Here is a 13,149-nt window from a genome sequence, read left to right as displayed (position 1 = left end):
CGGGGTGGAAGTGCCACCAGTGACCCCCAGGAGGAGTGGGGACAGCCCTGAGGGGCTGTGGGGACAGGGTAGCCTCAGCATGGTACAGGGGCCTTGTGACATGGTGTCCTCCCTGCCCTTCCTTGGTGACACAAGGCCACTGGATGCCTCATGGGGCTGTTCCGTGATGGTGTAAGGGTAACAGGGTGGGTGCCACTCATGGCCAAGAGCTGTTTTGGGAACATGGGAGCGGGCAGGACAGCCCAGCCCTTTGCGCAGAAATCATTTATGTTGTAACCGGGCTGTGGGGATCCTGAGGGAAGGGCCGGGGGCTGGACCCTTCCCTGAGGTAAAATCACCTCGGAGGCTGCGCTCCCTGAGGTAAAACCGCCTCAGGGCGAGCCCGCGGGGCTGAGGGGGCGCTGCGGGGCGGGCGGCGCTGAGGCGGGAGCGGGGCGGGGGAAGGGGCGGAGGCGGCCCCGGCGGCCCCGGCTCCTTTAAGCGGGCGGCGGGGGCCGGCCCGGGGCGGAGCGGGGCGGTGGCGGCGCGGAGCTGAGGGGAGAGGAGCGGGCGGCTCGGCCGGGGGCTGGAGGAGGCGGCGGAGGAGGCAGCAGCGGGGCTATGGCCGCCGATGTGTTCATGCGGCCGGCGCGGCTGCTGGGGGCGGCGGGGCCGCTGTCCCCCCGCACGGAGCCCGATGAGGACTCGTCGGACACGGACGACGGCGGCGCCTCGTCGCCGGGAGGAGGGCGGCGGTGCGGGCCGCGGCGGGGGCAGCCTCCGGGCCCCCAAATCATCCACTCGGGGCACTTCATGGTGTCGTCGCCTCACAGCGAGCACCCTCCCAAGAAGGGCTACGACTTCGACACGGTCAACGAGCAGACCTGCCAGACCTACCAGTTCGGGGCGGCCCGGGGAGGCGGAGGCGCCGGGGGGCGCCTCAGCATCGACGCTTCCCTCACGAAGCTCTTCGAGTGCATGTCCCTGGCCTACAGGTACCGGCTGGAGGAGCCCCTCGGAGGGCTTTGGGGCTCGGCCCCCGTCGCTTCAGCATCCCCCGGGCTTTGGGGGGGAGCCCCCGGGGCTCTGGAGGCTGAGGTGGGGCGGGAAGGTCCGGGGGGTTCCCGTGAGGCGCCCCGCAGCTCTTTTGGGTGGAATTCCTCTTTTTTTTTTTTTTTTTTTTTGGTGACAGGTTCCCGCAAGTAGAAGCTGTCGTTGTTTCCTTTGTTCCGGTGGCTGCGGCTGGGGAGCAGCACTTCCTGGGTTTATCTGCGCCTTTTGCCCACGCTCTGCTTTGGGTTTTCGCCCCTTTCGGGAGATATCCCGATATTTTCACGTTTGCTCCCTTTGTCTGCCTTCCAAAATGGAGGCAGAGCTTTGGAACAGAAGTGGTTTGGGGAAGATGTGTGTCTGCTTGCAGCTTTTGTTCCGTGTGATACAGCAAAAGGGGATCCGCTCCGGTGCCCTCTGGTAGGCATGGCTTGGAAGTTGATTAAAAGGAAGGATGGAAAGCTCCCCCGAGCCTTACCAGCAGGGAGATTTATCTTCATTTATAAGAACCATCTTAGCTTGGTAAAAGGAAACAAACTTTGCCCACCCCACGTTTCTCTATTCTTTGTTCATTTTACAGAGGCTTTTCTCTGTTTGCAGTTTTTTTTCAGTGAACAGGAAGCAAAAGAAGTGCCTGTTCTGTATGTGTAGTGAGAAAACGTGACATAAAGAACCCTCTTAGTCTTTTTACCACAGGAGTTATTAGTTACAGGCAAGTGAGTGAGTCTTAGCTAGGTGTGCACAAAGATAGATGTGAAATCTTGGCGTTTACAAAGGAAAATTAAACTGCAATGCTTGATTAAAAATTAACCAGTCTGCCCTTACTGTACAGGCTGAGAGGAAAATGCAGAGGAACCAAAAGTATTGCCAGCGACAGAACTTGACTCCTCACGTGTGTCTGCTCATCAGCCTCAATCTGCTTTATTTTATGTTGGGTTTCCACCAGTGTGTCCTTGGGATTTGAAGGCTGTGGAGCACCTCTAACAAAGGGAGGATTCCGTGACATAAATCTGAGGGTGCTGAAATCTGTTATAGATGCATACATTTTACACCAAATTTATCTTGGCGGAAAGGGTTTTATCCTGCTTGTTGGTAGTAGTATGAGGCAAGGTGCAGAAAATGTCTTCTTAGAGGTTGCCAAAGAAAAGCAGGTTCTTAATGTTTTGTACATGGGTACCTGAGTGTGGGCTTGCTTCTAATCATGTAAAGTCCTGCCCAGGTTCTGTCTGCTTACTGGGAGGCTTTTTTTGCCTAACAGATTGTAAAATTGTCTCTGAAAAGCGAGACCATTTCATCGTACTGTGATGAGCGTAGGTACAAAATGAGGAGCTGTGATGATGGAGCACGGAAGCTGAACCTCTGTACCTGAGGAGTGGTCTCTGTCCGTGTTCTCCTCAGGGAGCACATGGCCCTCAGGTGAACAGCAGCTTCCTCCTCTGCCATGCTTCAGGTTTGGTTTGAGGTGTTACGAGCTGGCTTATGGGGACATTGTAGTTGTTGTTGCCTCTGTGGCATCTTCCTCCTCATTATCTGATTCAGCACTGACAAAACCTGCAGATACCATGTGTACATTTTTCCTACAGCCATCACTGGATAGAAATTCACTCTAGGGAAAAAAACAAAACAAAACAAAACAAAACTGCAAAACAAAAAGGTGAAGAAATGTGGTTTGTGGCTGTTGCAGAGCTAGCAGCAAGGGGCATGAGCTAAGTAATCATGTTCCTAGAGCTGGGTGATAGCTATGTTAAATATAAGAACAAGGAAGTTGATGTAACAGAGCTGTGTGCTGTATTTATTTACAGTTGACACCCGTTGCTAGTATTTCAGTGTTTAAAGTCTTAAAAAGAAGCACTGAATTGTCTGTTATCTATTAGTTTTACCAATGAGCCAGCAAAAAAAGTTTTTCTAGATTACCTAGATCACCAGGTCAGGGTGATTTATGTTCAAAACGACCAAATTTATGCTGAATCACGTTTGCTTTGGGATGCACAGTGTAGCCTGGGCTCTTTTATTTGGCTGTCCTTCTTTTTTTTTCCTTCCTTTTTTTCCTTCCTTTTTTTTTTTCTTTTCTTATATGGCTTTGTGCTGTTAAGTACTGCTACATGTTTTATATCAAAAAAACTATTTTCAACCATGAGGGAAGTAATTCCCTCCTGCCTTTGAGAAGTACAAGCTAACCTGATTTTAATTTTCGTCATATGTGCCTCAGTCACGTATCCAGCAGCACAGGTAGGAAAACCTCATTTCAGATGAGCCATTTCACAGGGGGAAAATGTGACCGGGGCATGCTCTGCTGTACAGTTAGGAGATTAAAACAATCTTCTAAATCAATAAGTTACTTATAAACGCTACGGTTTACAACAGGTATCACATGGGCTGCGCTTTATCTAAATGTCACCAGTTTTTTTCCTGAGATTGATTGTGGGAACCATATCACACCAACGGACGTAAAAGAGCCCTGGTTTTTCTCTTCTCGTCCTTTCATCTCAGCCCTCTAAAACACTGTGACCTTGCAATACTTAGTGTGTGTAGGTGACCCAGGTAACTGTGATTGGCCTGTGGCAGGTAGGCACTTGAAAGGCAAAGATGTAGAATTGACATCGTTCATTCTAATAAAGAGAAGCTATGCCAATGGTTGAGTGGCCTGTAATGGTCTTTAAGCAGAATTTTGTCAAATGATATGTAATCCTGATAGTTAATTTAGTAAACCCCTTTAATAACTTTACAATTATTCAAATATTTACATTACCCGAGAACAACTTCCCCAAACTGAACTGTATTCTGAGACGTTCCGATTCCAGCACATCACAATGTATGTTTTTATTCTCAGATGTGGACAGAAGAATTTTTCCTCTTCCTTTTGGACAGCTGTTGTCTTCAGCAGCAGGATAACGCTTGGCTCCTCGCGGAGTCCAGGCTGAAGGCTTACATGAAGGAAAAGCTGTGCCTTAAGAAAGGTCACTGGAAACCATGAATCGCCCTGATGGGCTGCAGCGTGGGGATGGGAGTGTTCCCTGTGGAAAGCTCTGCTCTGTAAGCAATGGCATAGAGTTTGCTTCAGTTGCTTTCTCCAGGTGTGGAGCAGTTAAATGGCAGTGCAGAGTTCACTTGGCACTCACGCCCTGTAAGGGAACGGGAGTTTGATGAGGGCCTGGGACCACAGAGCTCATTTTCTCCATGGAAGCTCCCCTCCTGTGGCACTGGGAGAAGATCCGTGAATGGGCTGGTCAGTTGTGTGTGAAGTGTGGTCACGTACGTAGTGTAAACACAGCACAAGCTTTATTTTAGGAATTAATGAGCGTGAGTAGTATCTTTAATGTGGGCGGTTTTCTTTTTTAACTCGTGTTACGTATAATTATGCCAGTTGATGTCAATCTTACTCAGCGGTAGGATGTGATAGGGGCTTTGTGGGCTCCTTTATTATTCAGCAGCCTCAGAGCTCTCACCTTCTAATAAGAGCTTAAGGAGCATGCCAGGTGTTGTACTTCAGATAAGAGCCTTAGCACTGCCATGAGATACTCACTTAAAACCTCCTGGATCCTGCTCGTTAAAGTTGCACGGAACATGACACTTGGTAACGTTGCACGGACACCGCTGGGAGCGGAGGCATCGGCCAGCGTTTGAAAAACTTGCCAGGTCATTTCTAGATCTCCTCTCTCCTCCTCAGCAATCTGACCCCGTCACTTCACGTAGCTGCAAGCCAGAAACGTTCCCTTCGCTGGTGGACTGACGTTAGGGGTCAGCTCGTTTCCAAAGCACGCCTGCCACATTTACTTGGTTAACGCAGCGTGCGCGTTGGGAAGTTCTTAGTGGCGCTAGCAGGTCTGAGATAAAAAGCTTCCAGAACTTAATAATGTATTTTATATGCTGATTTTAGGAACTGCTCTGACAGATAGACCTGTGCTCATCCCCTGAATGAAGCCTAACTTAGCAGCATTGCTGTGCTACGAGTGCTCGCGGTTAAGGGTAGCAAGGATGCTACCTTCAGGGTGCAGTGTGGATCAGGGCGTTGTTCCCGAGCCTATTACCTTGCGTAGGTCAGAGGTCTGATATAGTCACAAGCTTTTAAGCTCTGCTTAAGATGGGCTTTTAAGTTCCACCTTGCCAACCTTGAACCTCAGGAAGGTCTGCAGAAAGATTGCTGAGCTGTTTTCCTCTCGAAGATGCGTTTGTTTTGCCAAAGTAAATGTTTAGTAGTGGTGGTGTGAAGAGACATTCGTTGAAATTAAGGTTTTGGTGTCTTTGGTGCTGCACACGACTAGGAAGGAGTGACAAATCCTGTGGGCAGGTTTAGATCCAGGAACAATTCGTTTTGTTCTGCTCCTGGTGATTTTGGTGGTCGTGAGCTTCTGGTGGCTTCTGTGGAAGGTGCTGCTGCGATCTGGGGTGCGGTGATCGTGCTTCTTATAAAGGCCCTGTTGTTGATAGCATCTGGTGATTTACCATTTAATCTGCGTGTTGCGTTGTGGTTCTCTTGTCCCGTGTTTCCACGCAGTAAACAGATCTTATTTTCTGGCTTAAATACAACGTGGATTTCGTAATCACAATTTTTGATGGGTTGCTGAAATAGGGAAGAGGGAGCTAGTGTGTCCTCAGATTGCCAGTTCTCAGTAACTTCTGCATGGTCTGGAAAAACAAAACAAAACTTGGCTGAGCTGCGAGACTTGGAGTTACTTTTACTGAAGGTCTTGTGTTGTGTGGTTGTGGTGTGCTCCGAGTGAAGCAGAGTTTGATGCCCACAGAAATTATCACATCGATTTCCAGCTCTCTCCCCCTTATCGTTTTTTTCTTTCTTTCCGCGGTGTGGCAGGAGGAATTAGAGCCAAGAAACTCGAAACTCAAGTCTTAACTTCACTTTCCACATCCTCCTTTAGTAGGTCACTGAATCATTCTTATTTGTTACTCTCCCATGTGGGGAAAAAACACTCCACTTCTTTGGAAGGCGGGGTTGCTTACCCAGGCACTTCAGCAGCTGCTTATCTGTCCATGTGTCCTTAAGCTACGATTAGCCTTAGACAAATGGCTGTCTGCCTGCAGCAAGGTAGAAAGTGGTGGGGAGGAATACCAGGAGCTTTGTAGCCATGCTCAGCTGGTGGCTAGGTGTTTCTGCAGTGGCAGAAACGTTTTAAGTGCAGAGAAATGGAAAGAACATGAACTCTTGTATGCGTGAGCGGGATTTCCCCCTAATATTTGTTCTCGGTGATCTCTTGCGAAGAAGGAGGAGGGCGGGGGTGAGGAGTGAGGCCAGGGGCTGGCTGAGATACGGAGCAAAATTAGGAGGATCTCTGAGGAATGCACTGAGTGAATCAGAAGGGCTGAGATAAAACCACACGGTGGAGTTGATAGCGTTGATAGAGGCTAAAACAAAGCAACAACAAAACGTAGCAGTTTAGAAGCTTGGACCGGCCTGGATTTACACTAGTACTTCGTTTGTAACTAAAGACCAGGCTATATGCCTGCTACTTCCTTTCCTTTGTATGCAGAAATTAATTGCATTTGCAGTTTTCCTCATCTGTCCTTTGATATTTGAACGTCACTGGCACGAGCAGTCTTTAAAGACAAAACTTCTAAGCTACTTCTGAGGAAAAAGGCAAGGTTTCTGAACTCTTTGATGGCTGTTGAAACATTTTACAGCTTTCACACAATTTTCCTTTCGCTCTGGGAAGGAGACCTTTAAAATATCTATACAACAATTGTAGAGATGATTAGGAAAAGTACTCGTTTCAGTTGCCTCCAAAGAAAATAGAGTTTGTTCTTTGTGTTGCAGACAGCGATGGAAAATTCAGAATCTGATTGTTTTTCGTGCAAGCTGGAGTTCCACTATTGTCACCATTTCTGAAGCAGGAAGGCTTGGGAAGTGGGGTTAGCAAAAGCTGGGGTTTCTAGAAGTGACTGCGGTGGTTTCACTGCTAGAACAGAAATTCCAAACATGGGCTCCTCAAATATATGTTTGCTTGTTCAACGGGGGGTTGGAAGGTCACTTTTGATTATTTGTTTTGTAGGTAGAATGTGCTGTCTTCATGCCATTTCTAATATGATTCATGTCGACATCCCTTTGTGAGGAAGGCAGTAATCGCCATCGGAAACGTTCCCGTATGCCTTCACCACAGCTTATTTACTTTGTGACACAAGCACAAAGCTTTTTGCTAGCCTTTACTTTCTGGCCTGTTGATCTTAGATAAATCAGCTAGCTGCTAATTTTTCCCTTTCTCCCTTCTGAAAACGGCCAAGGAGGTCTCAGCGCTGCAGAGACTCAGATGTGTGCAGCGGTGGTTTAGAGAAGGGGAGACAAAGGCACGGAGTTGAGAAGTGACCTGACACGGGAGTCTGAAAGGAAGCTGCATCAAAGGTGATGGCTCAGCTACAAACCTAAGTAATAAAGGAAAGGAGGCAAAAGGAAGATTTAGGAGGGAAAGAGGAAGAAGACGTGCGGCTGACACCTGTTAGAAAAGCCATTGCTGTTGTAACCGATGAGGAGCCATACAGGTGCAAATTACAGGGTAATAAAAGCAGGCTGGTGTTTTAACATCCATCTTAATGCATCTGGAAGGCAGCAAGCTGCTGCCTGCCTTTGGCATTCCCTGACCTGCGGGCAAAAGGCACCTGCATGCACCCTGGGGAGTCAGTGCCTGCGCTTGGGAGAGGAAGCATCACGCTCCCTGCAAAAGGGCTGCGCCTTGCAGGCATCAAGGAAGCTTTAATACCTGGTACATAGCTCTCAGTTGTGAAATCTATGGCTGGTGGAGGCCCTCTGCAGAATCTAGATTATTTTTCCTAGAAAACTCCTGCTTTTAGAACAACGGGAGCTATGGTGTTTGTAGCAGTTTGGATTTTTCTCCTGCGGGGAGCTGCTCTGTTGGGCTTGGAAGTCCAAATGGCATCCACCTCCCTGAGCTGTCAAACATTTAATTGCCACGTGAGGTTTGGCCCCTTTCTGCAAGAGACATTTGCTCAGGAGGTGAAGGCAGAACCCCACCGGCCGCAGGCAGCTGCTTTCCTTCTGCCAGCAGGAGAGCCGAGGGCTCTCCTGTCCTCCAATCACTGTTCCCTCCTGGAGAAGGTTTCGTTTTGTGCTTCAAGGTGTTCACACCAGGGAGCTATTTAAGAAGGAGCTGAGCATCAGCAATAGTTGGCTACCTGTGTGCAATGCTGGTGGTTCTAAGGTTGGGCTGTGCTTGCGTGCGTGCAACAGAAAATGGGAGAACCAAGGCCCAGGCTGCAACGAGTGGCCCCGAGAGCTGCTTCGTCACCTCCAGGCTGTAAAGGAGAAGGCTCGGACGGGGTGGGAGGGCCTGCAGGATTCCCACACAGCAGTGTTCAAATCCAGTTTTGTTTAATTAGCGATACGTCAGTGTGCTTAGGCCAGACCACGGCTGACCTGCTGATAACCCCGGTGACACGATGTGTTCCGTGCCACAGCGCGGTGCTTGTAGAGAAGGGGGGTCGATCGCTCAAGTAGCTGAGCGTTTGACTCGATGAATTGCAGACTTGTTCTGTAGCGCGCCCAAATATCTTAATGACTCGTCACATTTTAATGACTGGTTAAAGTTTAGTTGGGCAACTTTTTGGTCTGCAGTTTTGCATTCACAGAACAACATTACTTACAGCACTAATGCACAGTGACAGGCTTTCTCATCCCTCTGCTTCTAGTTCAAGCAGTGGTGTCATGCAAGGAAGCTATGCTATGTTTCATGCTTTTTATTACCTGAACTGTTTATGTTTGGGAATGTCTTGCATATAGAGAGAAATACATATGTATTTTTAATGTCATGGGAGATTTCTGGATTTCCAGAGGTGTATATTTATTGCTCCTTTATACCACACTGGAACGAGCAGAGGATAAATTTGCAATTAAACTGGGTATGTTTTGTTTGCCCTTCTTTTTTTAATCGCAGATACTTCCCTGTGCATTCCCTCAGTGTTACAGGAAATGAAGCACAGAGTTTTGGGGGAACTGAGCAGGAATAGAAGAGCCTCGGCTGCGCCCAGCTGGAGGAGGAAAGGCAGCCAGCTGAAGGGACCTACTCCCTTTCTTCCACAGTCATCCTCCTACAAGCGCAGGAATCCTGTTCTTGTAGCTTTGTTTCTGTGTGAGCACAGAAAGGCTTCCTCCCGTCTCAGTCGGGAAATAAAAGGGTGGTCTTGTCTTTGCCAGCGTTTGGTGGAGTCAGCTTGTACTAGGGCTGGCTCCTGAGTAAGAGCAAGAATTGCAGAGCTGAGCCTGAAGGGTGACTGAGGGGGGAAGGAGAAGATCCAGACGGCCTTGTTCTGGCGTAGTAAGGGTGTCCTTCCTGAGAAGGAAGATTGCCATCGTTAGTGTTGGAAATGAACAAGAATAAACTGCACTGTTTGTGCTTGGGTCTTGCAAATCTGGGGGCAAGGTGGCATCTTGCAGGTCCCTCCGAGTGGTGTTTGTGTGGTTTCGTGCTGTGCTTGCTTCCTGCAGAACCCTTTTGAAGCAGTCCTGCTGCAGAGGTAACTGTGTTGGGAGTTGTGTACACCAGCCCCTGGCTGTTGCTAGAGCAGTGGTGGTAAATTTGGGGGCTTGGTCCTGAGGCTGGGTAGGAGAGCCGTACAGGAGCATTCCTCACTCCTGCAGTTTGTGCTGCATCCTGCACTTACGACAGATCTAGAGGAACGTGCATGATGTTCACAAGATGGGACCTTTTCTTTTTCCTGATCCTTCCAGCAGCGAAGCCTGTTAGTCCTCATGTATCAGCGTGGACAGGGGATTTTTATTTTTAAGCAGTATCTCTGCATAACAAGATCCAAGCAAACACTGCGGAGGCACGAAGGACGCTTTGCTGCTGGAATCTGTCATGTTCATTGTTTTCAGAACTCTGGCGTGGGATGTTTACTCAAAATCCTGGCCTCCGTTTCCCTCTGCCACTTTGTTTACTCTCTCTTCCCTCAGGGTCTGGCAGTAACAGGGGCTCTGCCTGCAGCAGTTCGAGGATGCGGCAGCTGAAGTGTGGGGCTGAGACCTGTGTCAGGGCTGCAGTGAACGCAGCGATTTCTCAGTCTGACAGCCACAACAGCTCCCTGGCGGTGTGAGCAGCTTGTCCAAACCCTGTTCCTGCCTGCATCACCCTGTCTCTGCCAGGGGCTGCATCGCCTTGGCTAATTTCTCACCTGATAATGTCCTAGTGCAGGAGGAGAGCCCATCAAACCAGGAGTGACGGTACAGAGCCCAGGCCTGTGTGATGTTATTTTCGTGTCTCTGGAGCAGCTGGAATGAAGTGGCGTTGGGATTGCACAACAGATCTAAAAATAACTTGGGCCCACTGCATTTAATTACTGTCTAGCAACTGTACATTCGTGTGGCTAAACATGAGCCAGCAAAGGCTCTTCAGCTAAACTTGTTCTTGCTGCATCTTGCATCCAGATCTGAGGCTGTTGATAAACTGTTTCACTGTTTATCTTCACTGATGACGTCATTCCCAAAGGGAGAGCTGCTCAGTTCCTCATGATTCTTCTCTGAAGTCCGGGGCTGCTCTTCAATATCTCTCCTTACGCAGACCTTTTGGTTCTGGAGCTGTGGTATCACACCTGAAGTAGCCTGTGCTAGTTACTGAGAGTATTACTTTGTAGCAGGTCAGAAACAGAAATGAGCAACACAGTAAAAAAGGAGAGGCATGCAAGTTGTTGCATTTCTGATGTGCCAATCAATAGTTATGGATATTACCTGCTGCCACATTTCCCAGAGCAAAGAATGATAAATTTTGTTATTTTCTAGCATGGTTGGTCTCTGCTCATTCTGATGAATTCCTGGATGTTTGTACAGAAGCCGTGGCCACGTAGGCAAGCAAGTTAAACTGCTAAAGTGATACTGAAAGGGGGAGCTGCCAGCATCAGGAGGACTTGTTGCCTTGGAGAGAGAGGTGACACAGCAAAGTCTGTGCTCTGCTAAGCTGTGGATTCAGAAATGGGCTCTGAGATTCACGTCTGCTAGCAGCACGGAAGGACCTGGATGTTACATACCATTCCTCTCATGCTAGCTCATTGCGGATGGTGTTCAGCAGAGGTAGGAATGTTCCCCACTATGCTTTCAGACTCCTGCACGTTAATGTCTGCACGGATACTCTGCCTGGTCCAGCTTTCTGTTTGCTGGGTAAACACATGGCCCTGGCAGGATGGTGGGCGAGGACGTGATCGGAAAGCACGGCGGTGGCATGCCAAGTGTGGGGAAGCAGGGAAAGGGAGCGATCTGCTTGTGTTTGCTCTCTTACAACACAGCTTTTGAGAAAGAAAATCGAGAGGAGGAACTGTAGTGGGGCAATGGGTTAATGACCTCAGAACGCACGCAATAATGACTTCTCTGGATTTGAGGATATGGAAATTTTAAAAAAGAACTAAACTGAAGGATTTCAGTATTATTGTGAAATATTTAGACGTGCTACAGAGCAAGAGAAGTACTTCGTATGTTGACAGCTTATTCCAGATGAACCTCGTGTTGGGGTGGGAGAAGTAACTTGACTAAAGACACAGATGTCCTCAAGGAGGAAACTGCACGTACTTCAGGTACTTAGCAATCATGTTTGACAGCTAAAATGCATTGAAAATAGAAAGCAGATGTTGTGAAATAGCTGAGAGCCTGAAGCAATCTATCAGAAAGCTGGGACATCTGAATCTGCTGCGGCAGTCCCCACGATGGCTGTTCTCTGTTAAGAAAGCCATTATCCCTGCCTTTTCTACACAAAGAGCTGCCAGATCAATATAAGTTCAACTCACATCGGTATGATTAAAAAAAAAAAGGGGGGGGCTATAGACAAAGCACGAGGAGAAATAAAGGTTCTTCCAAATCACTTGCAGGGAGTAGGTTGGTATCATTTCCCTTTACAATTGAGAAATGTTTACAAAAGACTGACCTGCTCAGAAATGTGCGTTGAGTCAAGGTATGCAGAGGGCTCGGTTAACCTGCTCCCTGGTCAGGAAGGCTTCAGAGCCGGGTTGGGGCTGGTTTAAGCTCTGGCTGCCTGACCCACCTGGGAATTCATGGAGCTGAGTTTTGCTTTGTCCAGGGCTGCCTGAGATGTGCAGGGCCAGTGGGGACGTGGTCCTAGGGCTTTGATGCTTTTAGCAGTTTCTGAAGACAGCTGGAGGAAGGGAGTGCCACGCAAAAGTGCTTGTCCTGTTCTCGTTGTTCCCCAAGCACCTGCTTGTGGCCACTGCTGGAGAACGGAGCACCGGGAAGCTGGACCTTTGGCCCGCCCGTAGGGGCGTTCGTGCAGCTCTTACGATAAAGCAGGCGAGGTTGGTGCCAAGTACTACAGCGAGCTAGATGCTGCTGTAGTACCAGCAGTGGAAAAAATTCCAGGCAGCACTTTCACTGCTAACCTCTTATCTCCATTAGTAGGAGACTTGTCTTTTGCCATGTAAAAATTACAGCCTTAGAGTGCTCTCGTTTTGTAGCTTTTGCTTGGTGCAGAAACGTGTTTTTTTTTTTTTTCCAGCACAGGGCAGTACGTGTCAGTGGCACTCGGGCTCTGGAAGCTGCAGATAAGTGCAGTTAGTGTTGCTGCGTGGCTGCTCGGTGTGATACCAGCCTGCTGCCCTGCTGCTGCCTTCCCCGAGGGGCTGCCTTGGAGGGTCTGGGAGTCCCAGGGCCCTGTGCCAGTACGTTTGTGCCTCCAGTACCTCTGTGGTTGGATGTTGTCACCGTGTGATGAGGTTTCACTCGCTCACTTCATCAAACCAGCAAAATGTTAGTGAAAAGCACAGCTCAACTACGAGGCTCCGTCATCAGATGCACAAAAATCTGCATTAGAAGCCAATTCATTGCTGCTCCTAATAATGTTTTGCTCAGTGAGTCTCTAGGAGCCCAGCGTGCATCCCATCTGAGTATCTAGTCACACAGCAGAACCCTCCAATCTCCAGTAAAAATCTTAGCGGAGCTTGACGAGCCTCACATTTTTATCAGCAGTTTTTATTAGCACATTAGTAGGCTTGGATCTGACCTTGCGTGTGCTGATTGTACCCTGTGTGCATGGAGCGAGTTTTTAAAACAGGGAGACAGATCCTGGGAAGTTTAGAGAGATTTGTAACAAATGCCATTTACCTCTCATCTGAGCACTCAGAGGGACCCTGCAAAGTGAAGGCAGCCTTATTGTGATTTTTGCA

The 13,149-nt window shown here is 48.7% G+C and overlaps 1 protein-coding gene across 1 annotated transcript in view; it reads left to right on the top strand.

Annotated features, from left to right (window-relative positions):
- Nucleotides 1-600: 600 nt before the first annotated feature.
- The window catches only part of MLXIP (MLX interacting protein), a 41,966-nt gene continuing 29,417 nt past the window's right edge, over nucleotides 601-13,149 (top strand). The window contains exon 1 of the mRNA XM_032199284.1: nucleotides 601-974. Within this exon, the coding sequence (XP_032055175.1) occupies nucleotides 601-974 (374 nt within the window). The remainder of the gene's footprint in view (nucleotides 975-13,149) is intronic.

This window comes from Aythya fuligula, chromosome 17 (assembly GCF_009819795.1).
Source record: "Aythya fuligula isolate bAytFul2 chromosome 17, bAytFul2.pri, whole genome shotgun sequence".
Lineage (NCBI taxonomy): Eukaryota > Metazoa > Chordata > Aves > Anseriformes > Anatidae > Aythya > Aythya fuligula.
Note: the sequence above shows the minus strand (reverse complement) of the source record. Positions and strands in the feature narration are given on the sequence as shown.